Source organism: Callospermophilus lateralis, chromosome 17, assembly GCF_048772815.1.
Source record: "Callospermophilus lateralis isolate mCalLat2 chromosome 17, mCalLat2.hap1, whole genome shotgun sequence".
Lineage (NCBI taxonomy): Eukaryota > Metazoa > Chordata > Mammalia > Rodentia > Sciuridae > Callospermophilus > Callospermophilus lateralis.
The window spans coordinates 65,386,406-65,409,016 of record NC_135321.1 but is presented as its reverse complement, the minus strand read 5'-3'; the positions used below and the strand labels follow the sequence as shown (position 1 = coordinate 65,409,016).

The window sequence follows — 22,611 nt, the reverse complement described above, 5'->3', positions numbered from 1 at the left end:
GCACCTTCACCAAATTACCATGCTTTGGTAGTGGCTGCGTCTGTCAGTGGCTCCCTGGAGTCAGCAGCAGAATTCTTTACCCTGACCGTGGGACCGCGCTTTCCAGTCCTCTCTGAGTTGCACAGGCTCCTGGGGCCTCGCAGCACTGCTGGGAGAAACAGGAATCTTTGTTTTCTATCTGAACTTTGGGGTTGTTGCTAACTCCACGGGTCAAACCCTGACTTTAAAATAAAAGGAGTGGTGGTGTAGACCACCATCCCTGATACCTAGGGCTGAGCGGGGAGGGGGGCTTGAGCTCAGGAGTTTGAGGACAGCCTGGACAACATAGCAAGACCCCATCTAAAAAAACAACAAACTGCCGGGCTCAGTGGCGCATGCCCATAAGATTAGCAACTCAGGAGGCTGAGGCATGAGGATCCCAAGTTCAAAGTCAGCCTCGGCAACTTAGCAAGACCTATCTCAAAATAAAATAAACAGGGCTGAGCTGTGTCTCAGTGGTTGAGTGCCCTGGGTTCCATCCTCTGTGCTGGGCTGAAATGTGAAGTGGCTCGTTTTGTCACCCCAGTGCAGCTGTGGCTCCCCTCTACCATCAGTGTTGCTGTAGGGACTGCCATAGTGATAGCCATCCTTTTCTGTGCCTGTAACCTCGATCATGGGATCACGAGGCCCGCAGACACGGAGAATGGTGAAGTGCTTATCTTAAGGGTCCCAAGGAAGGAACGAAGCACAGGAAGAGGCAGAGAGCGACTTCAAAGGTCCCTGGTCCCAGCCAGCTCTGTAGAGCTCTCCAGAGGGAAGAGGACACGCTTCACTGACCCTGAGTTTAACCTCACCAGACAGAAGCACCTGACTTCTTTTGGCTGAAATTAACAGAGAACATGCCTCACATTCATTTCAAGTTTTTATTAAAATACTTTTTTGTTTATAGGGACAACCAAAGAAAAGATACCTATTTTACATGTTGTAGATCATCTAGAACACAGTAAACCCACTCTTAGGAGTGCAGCATAGACCTAGAAACCTTCAAAGTGGCTTTCTCAAAACTGACTTTGAAAATGTGGCTGAGTTCCCTCGCTCTCCACCGAATTCTCGGTTTCTCTCCTGCATTCGATGCTGCCTGACACCTGTTTTGTGTGCTGGCGCTGCTACATGGTGGCCTCCCTTTCAGAGCAGGCTTGTGAACAGATGTGAGATTTTATTTGAACTGTCGACTGATTTGGGGCAACCATTGTGAACTCAGTCACGATAGTCAACATCACGGGAGGGAGGGCAGAGCTGGCTAGCACACGCCCCGCGCCACAAGACAGGTGGCTGATGCACACCTCTCACAGGGCCCCCTGGCTTAGATCTGGCTATAACACAGGTGACCACTCAATTTTTGATTAAAATAAAAAGAGTTTTTTCTGAGCATCAGCATGGGCGTGAACGTTCTGTGTGGTAGAAAGGGCCTGTGTTTTGCGAGGCTGCTGGCCTCTCCAGTACTGTGCTTTCACTCTGGAAAAACATTCACATGCAGAACCTAGAGGCCACCACAGAACTGGAAGTGGGACCCTGAGGTTTTCTCCATCCCTTGGCAAACCAGGAGAGAGAAGTAGGTGAGCACAATGGACCACTCCATTGGGGATCCCTTGCAGTGAGAACGGGGTTCCCAGAAACGTAAAGGTGGAAAAAAAGTACAGCATTTTACAACTTCATAATGAAAGCTAAAAAATGGTGATCAATGCACTTCAACATGTTTGTCACTATTAAGAAAATATCAACTGTGTTGCCAACCAACCCAGAAGCATCCCTCCACTCGTAGGCATAAAGCCACCTGGAAAGCAGTGAAGCTGAAATGAGGCAGGGGACTCCTTCCCTGGCCTCGGCCTCGAAGGTGCTGGTGAGGAGGGGTTAAGGAAGGGCGCCAGGAGCCTCCATGCACAGGGAAGCCGGGGCTCCCATGCTCTCCTCTCAATGTCCCAAGAGCCATAAAGCTCAGCTTCCTAAGAGGCCAAAATACCTAAGTCCCTGTGACCTTCGTTAGTGACCTCAGAGCAAAAATGTGATCCAGCTGTGAACTTTATTGTAATCACAATGTCACAAATGACCCCATAACTACTGTTCAGATAACGAATAATACAAACTACCCAACAGCATTATCTATGTGCATACACTAAAATGTGAAGACATACAAAGAGGTATTCCTAAAAAGTTACTTGTAATTCAAATATTCATTAGAGAAATTAGAAAGTTTGTAAAAATCAAGAGTTTATATAATAAAAATATTTATGTTTTAGATTCATACTTGAAGTTTGGGATTCTATGAAGGACAGAGTATTTAAGCTTATCTCTATTGAGACATTATATAAAAAGCTGACTAAAATAATCCTGCAGTGTATTTGGAGTGTACAGAATATTGAACAGATATTTTAAAAAATATTTCAGAATTTCAACCTCCCACAATCTGATGCCTATTTAATAAGAACAAGAGATCCAGACACAACCGTCCGCATGGGCACGGCCTCGTGTGGCTGCCCTCAGCGCCCTCCCAGCACTTCCAGCCCGACCTGTTCGTATCTTGAATTTCTTCTGATCCTGTGTTGGCTGGGGAACCGGCTCTGTCTCCACAGGGCTGAGGCTCATTGTCACCTCCACATGGCCTGGTTACCAGCCACCCACCTGCCCAGAGGACAGAATGCTTTTCTGCAGGATAGGTGGAGTTGGCTCGGCAGTCCTGCTGCGCCCAGTGCTCCTCGCTGGCACCTAAGACGCCAGTTACTTGCCCTGGTGGAGTGTGCCACACAGTCTCACGGTGCACCCTGATACCCAGCTGAGCACTCCGGGTGGGCAGACAAGAGATCTGCCCTAGAGCATTGTACCTGGAGGGGCAGGGCTTCTAGTGCATCAGGGCTCTCAAATGTAAAATGTAGCGGGCAACTGCTTTCTAGAACCAATGCAGATGCTTACTAAGGTGATTTTCGTGGTTTTCAGAGTTGTCTTTGAACATCCCCTCTGTTCATAAAGCAGAGAGACATAAGGCACAGTGAAGAGTGGCACACAGCTATGGAAACAGGTCCCAGGAGTTGCAGGCACTGAGGGAACCCTAACTCACTTAAGTGGGTTCTGCAAACACTGGAAAGTGCTTGGAACACGAGAAGGGAGCGGTACCAGGCTTTGTGTTGGGCACAAAGGCTTTCGAGGCTTCCTGAGCACCAGCTTCTCCTACACCAGTGCTGTGCATGTATAACAAGGGAGAGGTGTGCGGCCAGGGGCGCGGAGAGGAGGGAGTGGTAGTACGCATGTGTCTAACCCACCCCAGCACCCAGCACCCTCAAATGGCACCTCCTTCCTAGCCCTTGCACCTTTGGAACTTGCTGGTATTCTGATCCAACCAGTGGACTCACTGAGTTATGCTCACACCTTTCTTGTGATTTGAGTGCTTGGGTTCCTGTTTCTCTTCCTTCTTTAGAACATGCAGTTCATACATTTGACAGTCTTACTGCCGTAGTCAATGCACTCGGGGCCAATGCACTCGCAGCAGGCATTGTGGAACCAGCGGTATTTGGATGCGCCCATGGACTCGCAGGATATCTTACACTGATGTATGGACATGCAGTCGTCAAAGTACACCACTGTGCACATGTGCTCTGGAAAACAGAATTAAGATTTCAGAGCTGGAGGTGTTAAAACACGAAGTGCTTTCTATGGAGTTGAATACAATTGACAGTTAATTGTCTCTGTTCCCTTACTGCTGATCTGCACAGGACGTAAATGAGGTACAGGAGAAAAGGTCTTTGTCTGTCAATCATGTTGAGAATCCTTCCACCACAGATAAGAAAGCAAAGGGCATCCTTAGTCTCTCCCATCACACTTCAGACTTTGACCTGAAGTTAGATTACTAGGCTTAAAAACTATTTGCTGCAAGATACAGTGGTGCATGCCTGTAATCCCAGCGTATCAGGAGGCTGAGGCAGGAGGATCACAAGTTTGAGGCTAGATGGGGCAAATTATGAGACCCCGTCTCAAAATAAAAAAGCAAGAGGGCTGGGATCTGGCTCAGTGGTACAGTGCTTGTCTGGCAAGCATGAAGTCCTGGGTTCAGTACCATACCAAAGCTCTTTTAAGTTCATCACTTCTGATAAGATTTCCTACAGAGAGAATTCTGCAGTCAAAAATTTGAAAACCCCACTATTCTATTCTAAGATGATGTTGAGGATGTAAGTAAAGAACACTTTAGGTGCTTTAGATACGGTGAGTGGCCAGCAGGCCGGCATCCTGCCTGGCGTCTGACTCTCCACAGGACACTGACTCTGGTTCAAGTTTCCCTGGTGATTAAGACCATATAACTCCTCACCTGGGAGAAAAGGGCCCAGGAGATCCACAGTGGATAACGGGCACCAGGATGAAGAGCATATAATCTAAGGCTGGGCCATTTTTACAGAGCCATTTACACAATTGATAATTTGCCAGGGCTTGAGCAGTGAGGGAGGTTTCACAGAGGAACTGGACATCTTTAGTGTAAGGGTGAAAAGCGAAGCTCACAGGCAGCCAAGAGGACAGCCAAGAGGGGGTGGGTGTGCTGTGTGGGGACGGCACCGCCAAGGTCATGAGAGGGGGCCTGGGAGGCAGCACAGCACAGAGGGGCGGTGCAGGCACGCAGGCCTCCAGTGACTGGTCCCACTAAGTTCCCCTGGTTGGTAAGCTCTCACGAACACTCCAGCAGACAGCCACTGGGGACCCCAAGTAATCAGAGGACCTGAGGGACAGAGCAGCCAAGGCGGCCCTATATGCTAAGGAGAGAATGCAGCCACAGGGGCGGGAGCTCCAAGGACACCGTCCAGGGAGCTCCAAGGACACTGCAGGACTAGCTCCCCTCCGTCCCCAGAACCTGAGCAGTCTCTGAGCGAAATCTCTGTGTTCCTATTTTATAGCTCTGATCATCCACATTTTGATAGTGGGAAAAATTGCAGGAAAACGTCTTATTATCATATTCCACATATTCCCGATGTTTTCCAAAACTCAAAATTTGTTGCATAAAGTATTTTAACCTAAGAGAAAATAAGAATCTTTATTAAATATTTAAGAAATATTAAAATTAACATTTTTATGAAATCTGTCCTCTAACAAAAGCCACTCTGCTTTTGCTATCCATGTCCTAAGTCCTTTCTACTTTATACAGGTCAAGGTTGTGATGGAGGACACGCAGGGAGGGGGGAACTCAAGTCACGCCCTTGCGTCCTGGACACAGCAGCGCCATCACGGCGGCAGAGCCACGCGGTGCCTAGAACTAGAACATGTCAGGGCTTGATAAAACCTAGAGCCCCTCCCACCCATCTTTAGTGTGCTCCTCGGGTTGGCACAGGGCGTTCTCATCTTGCTCCCATGGGACCAGGAGGGCCTGCTGGCTGGGTCAGAGTGGACCAGGGGACGAGGTGCCACAATACTGCTTGTAGCAGAGAGGTCTAGTTGTGGTGCCAACACTACCACAGCTGAAACCTCAGCTTTGGGGACATGGGGACAAGCAACACCCTGCTTGGTGAGGTGCGACGCAAAGGGATACCAGTGTGACTGCCTGCCACACGGAGCTCTGCAGCTATGCGGACGGCTTCTGTCTGGGTTGCCAGAGTCTAGAATTTACTCAGGACTACCCACACAAATTCAAAACCACAGGGTGCTCCAGAGGATGACCTGAATGCAGGTGTCACTGGACCAGGAACAGACCAGAGGGTGGAAGGGAAGTCCAAGGGCAGTTACCTTTGTCACTGGAGTAAGGCGCGTGCACATTGTTGCTGGGAACAGACACGTTCTGCTGGTGTGGCTGATTCACTGTCTCTAGAAAGGAGACAAGGTTCTCGTGGTGCGAGAGCTCCTCTGCCACAGGGAAGGAGACGATGTTCCAGTTCAACTGGGTGTCCCCCTCGGTGAGTGCCCGGAAGAGCGAGGGGATGGGCTCGTGCAGGTCCTCCACTGTGCTCTTAGAGGTGGGTGGCGTGTCGCTGTAGTTCCGAGGGTTGCACATGCCTGGGGAGAGAGGGGCCTTTACTTTCCTCACTGAGCAGCTCCAGGGAGGGTGCTGGTGGCTACCATGCAGGGGGCACTCAGGGGTTCAAGCAGCAGCTTCTGACCTGACTCTGGACACTCTCCCAGCTGTGTCTGCCAGAAGGGCCAAGCAGTGAGGCCACCATGCCACTGTTCTCGGGGACCGAGGCCCTGCTCTTGTGGAGCTACCTCCTCTAGCCCATGAACCAGGGCTCCTGGAGAGGGTGACTCCAGGGCCCAGGGGCAAAGCACAGCAGGAGACAGGAACGTGTTTTGGGGACAAAGGAAGGAAGTGTTCAGTGAATAAGAGGGCCCGTGAAAGAGCCAGGGAGGCAATCGGAGGGGATCTCATGGACTAAAGTGGGGTCTGAACCCAGGGGTGCTCTGAGCTACACCCCAGCTCTTTTTATTTTTTGAGACAGGGCCTTGCTAAGTTGCTAAGGCTGGCCTCAAACTTTGAATCCTCCTTCTTCCTGTCTCAACCTCCTCAGTGCTGGGATGACTGGTAAAGTCGACAATTTAAGCAATGAAAGAATGATAACATGGGTCACCCCCAGGAGTGCACATGTGTAACTAAATGAATGAACCAGTGCAGCCTAAGCAGACACTTCTGTGCCAACTAACAGACTAACAGATGCAGGTAGAATGAAGGGAACAACACCCCGCAGACCACCTCAGAGTACCGCAGACCACTGCGGGCATGTGCACTCTGAGGGAAGAAGCCAGGTGGTGCCCAGGCTGGGGCGGGAGTGATGGCACATACCAATGGAGACTGTAAAACTCTCCCAAGTGCCAACCTGCTGCGGAGGGGTCAATGGTGGTCAGGAGATGGAGGTGACATCACAGTAGTGGGACAAGTGGATGCTGTGTCACCTGATGCAGGCAGTGACACAGTGACAGGCTGCCTGGGAGGTAAAGCTGAAGCATGGCCACAGGCCAGCATCGGGAGGGCAGAGGTGAAGGACCAGCCTACAGAGGTAAGGTCTGCACTACCAGGCGAGGACAAGGGGTGTTCCAGATGGAGTGACTGTGGGGTCTGACAACAAAGCACACCACGTATTCCTGAAAGGACCTTGGACCAGACAGAAACAGAGACACTGAGGGATGGGGCTGAGACTGGACAGGCTCTGTGGACTGGGTGGCAATGCTGCCTGATTTGGAGGGTGTGGGGAGTCTTAGAGAGTGTCCGTGTTGCTGCATGATTTAGTGGTGACGGGACCTCAAGTGTGAACTGCTTTTTCAAGATCCAAAAACAGATGATAGTGTGTGTGAGTGAGTGTGAGAGTGTGTGTGTGAGTGAGTGAGTGTGTGTGTGTGTGTGTGTGTGTGTGAGCAGGGGAGGCAGAGACTGAGCAACGAGCCAATATGAACATAAAATGTCAACACCCGAGAATCCAGAGAGGGGAACATGGGAGTCTTTCGACCCTTCTGGAAAATTTCTCTATGCCTGAAATTATTTCAAAATGAATAGTTTTAAAAAATAATTTAAAAACAAGAACATGGACGGAGGGAAATGCAGACAGGGATGACAAACCTCCTCCCAGGGCCGTGCTGGGAAGGTGAGGCTGGGGAAGCTCAGCCAGCCCCAGCCTGTGGGGCAGGCACTGCTCCTCGTGGTGGGCTGCCTGGTGTGGGGGGGTTGCTGCCCGCGAGCCCAGACTGCGGGGACTTCGTGAACAAGGACAGTGCGTGTCCCACCACTGCAATTCAGGGTAGGTGATTTCGTAGCAAGAGTAACTGGAACAGAGCGCTCTGGGTTTCCTTCAGCTTTGAAAAACTAATTTTTTTTTCTTTTTCTTTTTTAAGCATCCATTAGATTTAATATTTCACTGCCATTGCCATTTCTAATAACCTCTTCTGCAAATGATCTTCAGCACTGGAAAGCAAACCTTCTGGGCATTATGAATGTGTGTCTGTCTTCTCTTCAATGAGGGTCATTTCCAGAGATAGCACAGGAAACTCAGCATGTGACCCTGACTTGACCCTGCCATGAGGCTTCCAATTCTGCACTTTTTCAAGACTGTGACTGATCCTCCAAATGTGTTGTCCTGCCCAGGAAAAGAAAACCTTTGAAACTTCTGGAGCTCCTTAATTGCCCCTCTTCATTGCAAACAGGGGGTCAACTTCGGGTTTGAGTTACCAGCTTTTGTGTATAAGTTCACTTGGGAGGGTTCTGCAAAAGCACCTGCCTGAGCATCCTGGGGTCTGCTCTGTCCTTAGAAGCTCTTCTCCAAGCAGAGGCTGCCTTGGAGCTCACTTTTCTCTTCCTGATCATTTCTCTGAGATTTTGTTACTGGTTTGTATTCTTTCACTACATAGAAATTTAAACACTAACTATAAATGCAACTGTTAAACTGGTTTTGCAAATAACAGTCATAACTGGCCATAACTGAGAGGCACAGATTTCAAATCCATAAGTCAACAGAATTAGACACTACTCCCAAAATCACCCCATCACACTCTTCATCTGCAACTAGGAAATACAAAGAATTTCCCATGATAACAGAGCAACACTTAAGTCTGGCCTGTCATCACTAGATACCTGAAAACCAAGGATGCGATAAGAGGTGGTTTGCCTGACAAACTGTATTTCATGGAGATGCTAAAACAAAAGGGGAAATGTTACTGCTCTCCTGGGTGCCTGGGCACACCAGAAGAACCGGCAGCAAAAGGCCTCAGCCCACGCCATTCCATAGCCCTTTCACAGTTACCACCAGGATGACCCAAATAAAAATGGTCAAAGCAGCTGCAGAAGCATCTCGAAACATTATTAGTGAACGCTTTGGAGTAAAAGATGAAAGATGGAACTCATTGACCCTAGCCCCATCCCCTCCCATATCCCTCACAATGATGTCACCAACATGGCAATTAGCTTCCTTGGTATCTTAAATACATGCAAATACCTAGCTCTACTCTACATCCCTCCTGGCTCCAAGGCCAGGATGCCAGGCCCTTCCCACTCTCCCTCCCCATTTCCAACTTGTGCTCTGACAGGACTGATGGTTACCTCCATGGAGGGCCTGCCCCTGCCTCCAAGTGGAACCTGCAAGCACTGGTCACCAGTCTCAAGCAGCATGCCAGGGCCCCTCATCCAAGGTCATGGCAAAGAACAGTGCCTTGGATGTCAAGACAAAGGGCTTTCCTTGAACTCTGTAAAATACTGAGAATCACACAGCACACCCGTGCAGTCTTCTTGCCAAGGGGCATCAAACCTGAATCTGATCAAGGGCTCACAGGTGGCTCTGAAGTATTGAAGTACAGAAGGGGAGAGGACCCGTTAAAGATGATCACTCCATAGGTCAACTGTACAGCATGGGGCAGGCATGGTGGCTCTGGATCAGAGATGCAATTCAAGCCCCCATAGGAATCTGGACAAATCAGCTACAGAACTCTTGAGACATCTGGAGAACCTTGATCATGAACTGAACTTCAGGTCAAGCAATTATAATTTGCAATCCTCCTGCCTCAGTCTCCTGAGGAGCTAGAATTACTGGTGTGTGCCACTAGATCCTGCTATAATTTGCTTTAAAATACTTCAGCAAAGAAAAAAAAAATAGGTAGGACAAGTGTGCATCTTCTCAATCACTCTGAGTCTGATATGGGTATGCGGAGTTCACTGGGCTGTTCTTTCTGCTTCTGTGTATACTTGAAGATCTTTATCAGGAAAGATGGATGGCTGTATTTGATTCCTTTATGGAAAATATTTTCTTTTTGAGTGCTCTCCCCTCACAACCCTGGCATTTTAAGCTTAGAATTTTCTTTCTGTGGATCTCAGAATAAGGTTTCAGCCGATCTAGAAAGAGTCTCATGCTCTTCAACTACACGCTTAAAGCTGGGGAGCCCAGTTCCTTTTAGGAGGCCTCCAGACCCTGCTGATGCCTGGGTGAGGCCCATGGTGTCCTCTAGGGGGAGGGAGAGGGACCTCCACAGCCCCTGGTGCTGGCAGGCTCCAGTCTCCAGGTCCTGCCCTGTCCCTAACCCCCTCAGTTCGTGGTTCAAGCTGGTTCCTTCCCCCGCACCCGCCCCTTGCTCTTCTGCTGGATCCTCTATTACCCATTTAAGGACCAGGTGGGTGAGCAGGGAAGCTCCACCTGAGCTCCACCTGCATTTGTACTGAGACTCACACTCGGAGTCCACACCTGGCGGTGAGGAGAGGCTCCCCACTGACCATGACAGACATGGTGCAGGACAGCAAGAGCAGTGATGTCCATCTCTCCTCTTTGGTCTTCATTGGGTACAATTATTAATTTCTTCTTTTAACATTTGCCACAGATTTGGATCTTTAACGCACATTAATGCTGAACTTACAATTATTAATGTAGTCAGAGTCTGCGATTACATAACGCATTATTTCATGTTTTTCTAAAATGTATTTTAAGCCCATATGTGGTATTATGTGTAGAACAGACAAAATTAGCCTAAGGGGTTAAAAAGAACAATAGCATTAAAATGAGAATTAAGGATCAGAAGATCTAGAATGGGCAAATAAAGAAGAACAGAAGTTGAAACCGTGAGCCATCAGACTTGGCGAAGGTTAACAACCTGCTACCCTGGTTAGTGGCTTCATGCCCCCAGCTCCTGGTCCAGCACTTCTCCCATCTCCACCTCCCCTGGGGCTGGGACCACAGGCCTAAGACACCTGGCTCTTCGGAGTGGCTCCTTTTTAAAAGGTCAGACCCAGATATTTTTGTTGCAAAATATCCTAAAAGGGCAGTCTAACGTCAGACCCAAAATACAAAAAGGAGAATCTCAACCACATGAAGACTTAACCATCCGTGGTCTTGTTTCTGACTTTCTAGAGAAAATGATCTTGAAAAAGTAAACAGCCTAAGTACCAAAGAAAAATGAAGTCAGTGTTCTTTTTGCCTTATATACTAATAATGGACGGAGACTGCCTGTGCCATGTACAGCATGCTGCACAGAGGAGCAAAAGAGCTGGGACCAGGCTTCTGTTGGGGGAGGGGGAGAGACCTGACGCCTGGACAGGCACAGAGACAGACAGGAAACCCAGCAATAAAGCAAAGTGCACTAGAGGAAGGCATCACCTCCATCAGCAGGAGAAAGGTACTACTCAATAAATTCTACCAGGATTTCATCAATAATGTTTAAATATATGGTAGTAGTTGTTTGAAAAAAAAAAAATGGGATCCAAGTTCACGCATCAATCAGGATAAGCTGCATTGGCACGCACATGTAATCACAGCCACTCTGCAGGCTGAGGCAGAAGGATTGCAAGTTGGAGGCCAGCCTCAGCAACTTAGGGAGATCCAGTCTCAAAATTTTAAAAAAGGGCTGGGGATGCACTCAGCCACATCCCCAGGGTTCAACCCTCAGGACAAAACAAACAAACCAACCAACCCCAGGATAAATGCAACAGAGAGCTGTGCCCAACAAACATAAGCACACCGAGTACTACCGCGATGGGGACCACCACAGTGCCAAGTCTTAATGAGATCAGCTCCATGAAAACAAGACTTTCAGATGAAAAATACTAAAGCACAACCAATACAAATGATTGAGGAAAAACACAGGTGTTGGAGTTATATCCTATATATTTGTCAAAACTCCTAAATAATTAAGGAAAAAAACAGTAGAAAAGTGGATAATATATAAGAATAAACAATTAAAAAAATATACAGTCCTTAAACATATGAACAGACACTCTACCTCACTGGAAATAAGATAAATAAAAATTAAAGTCATACCATTTCTTCCTATCAGATTAACAAAAATCCAGAAGTTTATTAGCAACAGCAATGGGCGTTCAGCAGTGTAATTTCTTTTTTTAAGGAAGGAAGTCTTTTTTTAATAACTGTATTTTTTAATTAATTTACTTTTTATGTGATCAAATCCAGTGCCTCACATATGCTAGGCAAGTGCCCTGCCACCAAGCCCCAGCCCCAGCCCAGCAGTGTAATTTTGTAGCAATGCTGCAGGGATTGGGTAAGCTGCAGAGTTATAGGGCCCTGGTGAAAGTGCAGAGGACAGAGCCCTTAGGGAAGAGCATGTGGACACCAGCACAGCTGCACAGAAGACCTCTGCACATGGCCACTAGCTGCAAGGCCGTCCGAATGGGGAAAGACAGGAAGCAACCAAAGGCCCATGCACGGTGAGCAAGCACACGCCCCATGGCCAGCAGCATGGTTACAGCTGCACGCAACTAAGTCTGAAAAGAGAAGGCAAAGAGCACAACGGTGTGTGCAGGATGAGTGCTCAAATGCACTCAAATGCAAATGCTTATGGAGTTTTAAGGGATCTTTTTCTTTCTTCAGTGAGTTTCTTCAGTGAGTTCAGGCTTGGCTACCATTGTTTCACTCTCTCAGTGACCTTGCTTGAACAATAAATTATAGGGGAGGCAGGAAGCAGAGCAGAGGTGACAAAGATGGACACGAGCCCCTTTCTAACCAGTGCTGTGTGTGTTTGGCTTGGTTCTCTCATACAGGTTTCATATCCTCAAAACATAAAGATATAGCTGGGCATAGTGGTACACACCTGTAATCCCAGTGACTAGAGAGGCTGAGGCAAGAGGATCACAAGCTCAAGGTCAGCCTCAGCAACTCAGACCCTGTTTCAAAATTAAAAATAAAAGAAAGGGCTTACGGGGCTGGGGTTGTAGCTCAGTGGTAGAGCGCTTGCTTTGCATGCGTGAGGCCCTGGGTTCGATCCTCAGCACCACATAAAAATAAATAAAATAAAGGTATAAAAAAAATTTAAAAAAATATTTTAAAGGGGGTGTGGCTGGGGGTGTGGCCCAGTGGTTAAGCTGCCCTAAGTTCAATCCCTGGCATGAGCATGTACATGCACACACACACACCAAAAAAAAAAAAAAACCACAAAAACCCCAAAACATAAAACTAAACCAAAATGGGGCTGAGACTGTGACTCAGTGGTACTGGGTTGGATCCTCAGCACCACATACAAAATAAATAAATAAAGTTATTTTAAAAAACCCAAAAACCAAACCAAAAGGAAACAACCCCTAAAAACTGAAAACAAATGAATACAAATAAACCTTTATGTCAAGATGGTCCCATAACTGCTCAGGAAATGATTCTAGATGACCTTGGAACACTGTATTTGAGCTCTCATCTTCAGGAAATATTTAAGAATCAGCAACCTTAAATTTTATTTAATCATCTCATTGATTTATTATACATAAAAGCATATATTATTATTTTAAAAGGTCAAAATAACTTTTCTAATAAATTCCTTCACACAGAAAAGGTCTAAACAAAAAAAAAATCAAGCATATACTTAGGAACAAAAAAGTTCAATTTAAAAGAAGTTACAAATATAAATCAAAGAAATAAAGACTCTGTTATCTTTTTTATATTTATTTTTTAGTGGTAATTGGACATGATATCTTTATTTTATTTATTTTTATGTGGTGCTGAGGATCAAACCTGGGGCCTCGCACGTGCTAGGCGAGCGCTCTACCACTGAGCCACAATCCCAGCCCAAGACTGTTATCTTAAAACCGAATTAGTAAGAACTCAAAGCAGGTCCTCCCCATGCCTATACCTGCCTATCATGACTGCCCACTGGAAAGGGCCAGGAGAGGCCCCAGGAGCAGCCACAACACTCCCAATGTCCAGATGGCCATCTCCAACCACCATTCTTCCTGGGGGGTGGGGGCAAGGCTCCAGGGGCAATCCCAGGAGTCTGGGAGGTTCTGAAGCCATAGGAACAAGCCACATCCAAAGGACTCTGGGCCTTTGTGAGGATCTGGAAAGACTCCTACTAACTAGAGATGAGGCAATTTGAAGAAAAAGAAAGAGGAGGAGGAGGGACGGCAGCAATCAAATAAAGCACTAAATATATATATCCCAAACCTTCATCAAAAAAGCAAGCAAGCAAGCAAAAAACAAATAAAACGTACTGAACCTCAGTGGAATCTGAGGGCAGAGTCAGTGCTTGGCAAATGCATGAAGAGAAAGGATTTACTGTTTATCTTGCATTTGTCTATACACCTTTATTTCAAGGTAAGCAATGGGCCTCACTGGATCAAGGGAAGCTCCAAGCAGAATAGTCCCAGCTGGTGACAACTGCAGGAGCAGTTATGGAGATGAACAGTCACTGCCTCACAACTCCAGTGGGACGCCTGACCCAGCCAGTGGTCATCAGGGCAGGGGAAGACTGCTAGGTAGGAGGCCAACAGGGATCTCCACCTATCACCAAGGATGGCACTGTCACCCACTGACCAAACTAAGCATCGCCAGAAGCAGAACCTCTGGTGCTGCCTTTCTGCTAAGGTGCACTCTGTGCCTCCCCACAGCGAGCCTGAACCTCACTTCCAGCCTCTAGGACAGAGTGGACAGAATAACAGGTTCAACAGCCACAGGAAGTCACCACCCAATCCAGAAGAGGTCTCCTTCCCATCAAAACAAATTGGCTCCTTCAAAAAGAACAGCAAAAGATGGGGACAAGCAGGAACTGTTCTAGAAAAAAAGAAACTTAAGAAAATTCAACCACCCACCACAGCAAGTGGACTTCACTTCTTGATTTGGGTAAAACAACTGCAGAAGACCTTCAGTCCATCAGTGGACTGATGTGGTGTTAGATGGCATTAAAGAAGGACTGTTCACTGGACATTGTAAGAAAAATTACTCTTTTTTTGAGATACATAACTAAAGTATTTTGGTAGTGTTGTGAAATGATGGACTTCACAATACCCCAGAAAACAAACAGGATGAGGACGGACAGGGAGAGAGGAGCGAGCAGGTGAGGACGGACAGGGAGTTAACTGTGCAAAAGGTTGACTGCTTCCTCCTTACAGGCTAGCAACGCTCACAGGGGCCCACAGTTCGCAGTCCTGCAGGGTGAGCGGGTGCTCCTGGCTCCCTGTGAGGGCTGCTGAGGAGGGGGTGTTTGCACCAGGACCTGAAGGAGCCGCGGGGGTGTCCTGCCCCAGCCACGGTTCAGGTGCTCGGTTTTCCTTCTCAGCACCACCAGCAGCACTCTATCAACACACATGCACACGTTTGACTTAATATATCTTGGAAAATTTTTCTAGATGCTTCTTATAAAATATGGTTCCTAGCAAAAAATTTCTTCTTACAAAAAATTCAACAGTAGAGAAGATTTCAAATGAAAAGCAAAAGTATCACCTCTGGGTCCCTCCCTTCCACACCCCAAGGATATGCACTTTAAATCTCCTCCCCGAACTTTTTCTATAAAAATAAAGCACACAAATGTAAATATGATCCAATACAAGCACATGTAATAGCAATGTTCCAAATGCTTATTACACCTGAGGCAACTCATTCATACACATAAAACACACTTCTGTTCTGTGAAGTCTCTCTTTCTACTCTGGTGCTGGGGATTAAGCCCAAGGTCATGCACACACCAGGTGAGAGCCTTGCCACTCGGCCATCCCCTGGCCTCCCTGAGTCTCCTAAACGCCGAGCCACCGCCTGGGTGGCAACTTACCCACACAGTCACAGCACTCGTCCCAGAGGGCCCCGAGACACAGCATGCACTCCTTACAGCAGGAACAGTTCCCCTCACCGGGCCGGCACTGGCAGAGCTCCTAGAAGGGACAGACATTTAAAGGCAAAGTTTCAAACAACGCTATCTAATGTTATTGCTCTTTAAGAACTAACCCCCAAATCTTTACATTATAATAATTTACTCCTGATGCAACTGTTCTTCCTGGCACTGGGGACTGAACCCAGGGCCTCATGCTCGCTAGGCAGGTGTTCTGCCACTTAGCCAGATTCCAGCCCTCTTGGTAACTTTTTATCCAACCTAATTCATATTTGCAGGAACATAAGGGCCTACAAAGTCAAGTCAATTTTTTTCTTTTGGACAGATTCAGAGAAGAGATATTAGAAACTTTTATCTTCTTTGAAACAAAGGAAACAATTTACTTTATAACTTGTAACTTTAACCTCCAAACCACCTCAAAGTACCATTCATGAACAGAAAATACTTCTCAGGTATTCGATTTGTTGTTAAGATTGATATAAATGAACAGTCAACTTTTGGTGAGAGCTGTAGTTTCTCAATATACAAAATGTGAATAAAGCATCTACTACAAAATGCTATACTGAGCCCAGCATGGTGGTCTACACCTGTCATCCCAGCAACTTAGAAGGCTGAGGAAGAGGATTGCAAGTTCAAGATCAGCTTCAGCAATTTAACAAGACCCTATCTCAAAAAAATAAAAAGGGCTGGGGTGTGGCTCAGTGGTTAAGCACGCCTGGTCGATCCCCAGTAAAATACCCGCGCGCGCATGCACACACACACACAGGATATTTTAATGACCCATAATACTTTAAAACGGTGTGCTTGCTGTGGTACTTATTTACAAAGAAAGTGGAAATGACCTTCCATCTCTATATCCCCTCTTCACAAGTAGCTTCTCAGGTCCTCTCCTCTGATCAAGGGACATGTCCAGCCCCTCTGGCTTTAGGTGATCCTGAGATTTACTTTGATGGACAAATTCAGTGGAAGTGACCTCACACTAGCTCTGGGCCTTGGCCTGCAGCAGCCTGTAGTGCTAGCTGTTCCTGTGAGAGCTCCCCAGCTGTCCTGTGAAGCTGGGATGAGGACACGTGATAGGTCAGCCACCGGAAGTCATCCTAGAGCAGCAGCCTCCACCCAGCTGGACGAAGCCCACACTGCCAACCCACAGACACAGGAGCCAAGAAACACTTTGCTTTGAACCAGGCCCCTCTGGGTGACTGGTCACTCCACGAGGACTAACCATGCATCCTGCTTTGTGAAGGAGGCCCCTGCCCTGCCTCCCCCTGCCCCCAGACCATCACTCCTGAACTAACTGAGATGGGATTCTGTAGCCTCCCAGCCCTCTTGGTTTCCCTGGCTTAAGAGATACTGGATGTATCTGTAAGAAAAACAATAAATTTTACTACTTGGATAGAAGTAACTTATGATAAAACTGATCTTACCCTCAGGCTCAGAAGGAACTTCAGAGGTAAACTAGACCATCTTTCCATCTAAGACTAGGATCTCTTCTGTAATGTTCCTTTGACAAGTGGTCATTTGAGCCAACAGTTGATGAGGGATTTAATAACCCAAATAGCCTGTCACAACTTGTAATGCTCCAATAATGTTTTCCATTCTTTTTTTATTTTCTTGGTAAGTATTGAGGATTGAGCCTAGGGGTGCCTACCACTGAGCTACATTGCATTCCTTTTTACTTTTTCTTTTGAGACAGGGTCTGGCTAACTTGCTGAGAGGCTGGCCTGAGTTGTTGTCCCCCTTCCTCAGGCTTCTGAGTGGCTGGGAGTACAAATGTGTGCCACCACTGGCTCAGTAAGTGTTTCCCTAAGTTGAACTGAAGTCTGATTCCCGGGAGATTGCTCTTTAAGCCCCAGTCACCGGCTGCCCCCAAACATACCTTCTCTCCACAAAGCCCCTCCCGCCTCTCGCCACCTGCACATGGTCTGGATCCCACCCTCCTGGGTTCTCAGAAATCATTTAGACTGTGTGACCTTTCTTCTTCCAGGCTACAAATAATTGGCACTGGTAGAAAGCAGGTGGTCACTGGCAGTCCATTCTCTTCCCAGATTGTAGAAGTGGGACGCAGATGTCTGTCAGTCCCTGAGGAGCTTCGCTGGGGGCTGATGGGAAGCTGAGTGGGGAGGCCACTCGGTAATAAGAAGTGAGGGTGGGAAGGAAAAGGCTGCCCTACTCCTGGAGATGCACCAGTTCGCGGGTCCAGTCCTTGGAGGGGCCACTGCGCTCTAGTCCACCGAAACCGCCCTTGGTCATCAGCTCCAGCTGTCTACGGGGAGAGAGCAGCAGGGAAGTGACACTCACCCCGTGAGATGCTCTCAGCACCCAAGTCACGTCCAGCCAGAGAGCCCCACTGACCCCAGCAAAGCCATGTTCCCTCCCTGCCCGCTTGTCCTGGGTCAGGTCTCCCACAGTGTGACCCTCCCATGATATGACCTTGATTGTGCCACCAGCAAGCACTTTATTCCTAAGGCCACCATGAAAAAACCACCACCACCACCCATCAGAGCCTAGCACAGCCAGGAGGAGCGGAGCAACCACTGGCCTGCTGAATTCTGGGCACCGCCTCTCATAACTGAAGTAGCCTAAATTAGACGGCTTGTTTGGGGTACAAAGATGCTGTTAGTAACTGTGCTGTTTTCAAACCATTTCAACAATATTTTAAAAAACTGAGACCTAGTAAAATACTACTAATAGCACATATTTTAAAAAATTAACTAGTGCCATATAACCCTTATTTCTCTAAGTCAATATGGTGCCTTTAAAATTTAAACATAGGACATAATACTTATCCCTATTAATTCATCTCATTATGTTCCAGATCACTGGACTTGAGTCTTTAATTCTAACATGACATTGTTTTGCAACACTGATTTTAACTCCTTTTTCATCTCTAGAAATCCCCTAGCTACACACAGCATTTTCAGGAATCAACACCTGCAATATTTTCTAACTAATTTGTTAGTACCACGTTAGCATTTGTGACTTATTACATACAAAGGACAATAAGCTCCCACTGCAGGATGGGCTGCATTCCCGCACTGCAGAGGCAAGGGAACTCTGCTGGGCTGTCAGGAAGTCTCAGGACTGGGGGGCAGCTAGTGGCAGAATGCGTGCTGCGAATGTATGAGGACCCGGGTACTAGACTCAGCACCCCAAAACCCCAAGCTCCCAACGAACACCTCCCCCAATATATAGATAAATATGAAAGTAAATAAGAAAAAGAGGGCAAAAGGGTAGGGACTCACTGAGAAGCACAACTGTATGTCCACACCCGCCCAGCATGGGAGAAGCCCTGGCTTTGATTTCTGGCACAACAAAGCAAAGCAACACAAAACTACAAGCTTGAAGTTACTTGAAAATGTGTGATTGGTTTCTCCATGAAACCTGCCTGTTTTATCACTGGAAGGACAACATTTTTGGGGAACATTTTTTTAAAAACACCATTAGTTAAGGATGCTGATGCTTTTTGTTTTTATAAAGGCTGCCACTTAATCGCAAGAAATAAAGCTTCCTTTAAAATTTAATGTACATTACATATAGAAATATGGTTTTACTTTTTTAACATGAGGGCAGTCTATGCCCTGCTCTGAGTGACTCCATGGTATATAGAACAGGAGTCCTCAGGCTGTGCCTGCCCTGAGTGACCCCACAGTGTACAGAATAGCGGTATTCAGGCTGTGCCTACCCTGAGTGACCCCTTGGTGTGTAGAACAGCAGTTCTCAAGCTCTGCCTGCCCTGAGTGACCCCTTGGTGTGTAGAACAGCAGTTCTCAGGCTGTGCCTGCCCTGAGTGACCCCCTGGTGTACGGAATAGCAGTCCTCAGGCTGTGCCTGCCCTGAGTGACCCCTTGGTATGTAGAACAGCAATTGTCAGGCTGTGCCTGATCTTGAGTGATTCCATCTAGTAAAGCACTAGTTTGCCATGAGCTACTCAGTTTTGAGTAAAAGTGTCAAGGCAGAATGAGTAAACAGCCACCATCTGCCACCATAAGGCACAAATTGATAAATGTGCCAACTTACCAAACTCAGGAGCACCTGGACATGTAAACCTCCCAAATCACATAAACCTCATCAGATGTGAACCCCTCACTCAAGGACCATAAAGAAGAAGCCCAAGATTAGACAGCAACACTTTCACCCCATCCCCTGATCACTAGTCACAAGCCTTGCTCAGGAAAATTGACACAGTAAACAACCTTTGATTTCCTACCCTTCTTGGACTTCAGCAAAGTGCGATTTCTCCTGCCCGTGATCACCACGTATGGCCCACTCCAAGCTGACACCTCCACCAAACACCGAACCTGCAGTCAGGACCCTTGCCTAGAGCACATCCTGGGCTTTCTGTGCCCTGAAGATGTCCATTGGCTGGTTCCTGATCTTATCTGACACCTACATAGCTGCTCTCGGGCCTTCTAACCCAAAGTGGTTACCCTAACCCTTTCTTAGCCTTTCTGTAATCTAGTACACGATTGTGTGAAGTGTGACATGTGACTTGAGTGTTACAGATATTAGGAACTGAGATTGGAATAAAAGAACCTGATTGGTGGCTTGTGATCACCAGGTGACCCATGCCTATTGAGTGAACTGCCACTGGTGAGAGAGGCGGAACCACGAATCTGCTGTTAGGTGATGTCTACATGTGGACAGACACCAACGTGTTTGGTCTGTTAATGACATAGCACTCTCATAACACTTGACTAACATTTCTCCTTCTTTCTGCCTTACTGTAGGTAAGCTTAAAAAAAAATCTTTGTCTTAATAAAACAAATTAATCAGATAAAATTTAGCAATGTGAGTGAATAAGCCCCAAACATGAGCAGCACCTCATAGCTCCTGGCAATGTGCACTTCAGATCTGGACATGGGAACAAGCCCCCAGCCCAACCTCCTGGTGAGCATCTGAGCCTTTTCCACTCTCAAAAGCACTTCTCACTTTGCAGGGGAAAACATAAACAAGTTCACAGATGGCTTCTTGATCTCAAAAATCTCTCTGCAAATCAAGAAAGCAAAAATAGACTGTGATCATTTACTTTCCAAAATGCTGTTTTTAAAGCAGGAAACACACTGAAACCCTGAATTTGCACAGGTAAGTAATTTCGGGGCAGCAGGAGTAGCGCACCACACGATTCCCTCCTCCACCCCTGCATGCCTCAGAACATAGCTTGACTGACTAACAACTGGTCATAAACACACTTGGAAACACACACTGCAAGTGTTTTCATGGTAAGCGAACTGTGGCTAGGAGGAATGTTCCTAAATAGAGAAAATATTTGTAAAGTGTTTTGAACTCAAGTATGGAAACACAAACAACAACAACAAAAATACTAAACAAAAAAAGACCCCAATAATAAACTTGAAATGTAACTGCTGAATCAAAGATTATGGAAAAGTACAAAAGTACTCCATTCAAGATATGTGCCAAGGATACGCCACCTCTAGCTGCACCAGTTAGGAGGACAAGCGATCTTCTATGAGCAGCAAGGTGGATAGAACAGAAAGCAAGCCTGGGGGCTGGCGGCGCCTTCCAGCTCCCTGCCAGGCTGAGGCAGGGTCATCTGAGCCCAGGAGTTGGGGTAGCCTGGGCAACATGATGAGACTCCCTCTCAAAACAAGACACCCCCAAAACAAAAACAAACAAACAAACAAACAAAAACTAAAGCTTTTTTTTTTTTTTTCTTTTGGTGGTGCTGGGAATTGAACCCAAAGCCTTGTGCTATATCCCCAGTCAAAAACTAAGGCTTTGCAAAATAAAAAATAAAAAAACTTTTTGAAATTATAAGATGTTGGGAAATATGTACAAGGGTAGAAGATGGGAACAAAACAATCAGATGCATCCCATGCTGATGAAGTCTCAGGACTTTCCAACAAAATAATGATTACATATATCCTGATCTAAGAAAAATAAGCATCTCACTATCAAGAAAATTTGTCAACATAACTTAAGAGCTGTGCAACCCACTGTGCCAAAAATTCAGGAACAGTCCTTAAATTGTGAATCCCTCCCACATCTGGTCATCTTCTTCTTTAGGACACCCTCTAACACTCTGCCAGCTTCCATTTCATCCTTACTGTCTTTCAAAGTCTCTACTTAACAGAAAATATAGTAGAGCTGAGACTAGGAAATGTATTTATACATTTAACCAGCCCCACTATGGCTCAGCTTGGGTCCCACTCAGTTGAATGGAACATCTGATCAAACCAAGTTCACAGAAGTCCAAAATAAAGACTGATTCAGAGCTTCCAATATTGACACCCACCACCGCCCCCAGGCTCTGTAGGGATTCCACTTACCACTTACAGACAGGTGCTCAGAGTTGACATGCACTATTTTGAACCTCATAAAGCTCAAATTAAGGTAGTTATTATTTTCATTTTTCAAATGTAAATGACAACATTTATAAATCACCATTCAATTACTAAGTGGCTGGAACCGACCCCAGTGATGGTTAGATCTCCCTGTTTCTTTAAGAAGAATAAAGCTCACTCCTTATTAACATTTCAGAAACTCCTGCTATCTCTCTTTCCTGGAGAGCAGGAGCCCAGTGACTGCCTCAGTTTGTCCTGCAGGCTGTGTAATCAGGCCCTTTTTCAGGCCCAGCCCTGCAAACACCTGGAGGGCTGCTGCCCAAATCCAGGAGAGGGTGAGGCTGGCTGACCTGCAAGGCCAGGCACTTGGAACGCAGTGCTTGACGCCCCTGACGCCCCTTCACTCCTCTCAGTTAATGAAGCAGCATCTGCTTCCCCAGTGGCTTGGGGCTCCAAGGCTGCACTACCTCTGTTGGTCGGCCGTGACACTGGCTCTTCCTCCCACGCTGCTCTTGCATGTCAGAGCTGGGGTGCCGTGGGAAGCGTTATGCTAGATGCTCTTAAGGTTGGCGACCATGTAAAGAATTTCATTCTGAATGCCACAAGATAGAAATTTTATGTAACAATCCAATTGACTTTGGAGAGGAATCTTATTCCACATACAAATTATATTCTAGGGAGATCTCTATGCAAAACACATTTTCTGGGGAGATTGATTTAAGACTAGATTATGAGAATGTTTACTGTACAAACTTCCAAATTTCTAGGTGAGACAGGGAAGCTAATAACCTGAGGAAGGATC

At 46.8% G+C, this 22,611-nt stretch overlaps 1 protein-coding gene across 4 annotated transcripts in view; it reads right to left on the bottom strand.

Moving 5' to 3' along the window:
- Positions 1–888: 888 nt before the first annotated feature.
- The window catches only part of Twsg1 (twisted gastrulation BMP signaling modulator 1), a 36,549-nt gene continuing 14,826 nt past the window's right edge, over positions 889–22,611 (bottom strand). For all 4 annotated transcript variants that reach the window (XM_076837086.1, XM_076837087.1, XM_076837084.1 and 1 more), the window contains exons 3-5: positions 15,451–15,550; positions 5,734–6,000; positions 889–3,626 (exon numbers count right to left, since the gene is read on the bottom strand). In XM_076837086.1, the coding sequence (XP_076693201.1) occupies positions 3,445–3,626; positions 5,734–6,000; positions 15,451–15,550 (549 nt within the window). In that variant the 3' untranslated portion in view covers positions 889–3,444. The remainder of the gene's footprint in view (positions 3,627–5,733; positions 6,001–15,450; positions 15,551–22,611) is intronic.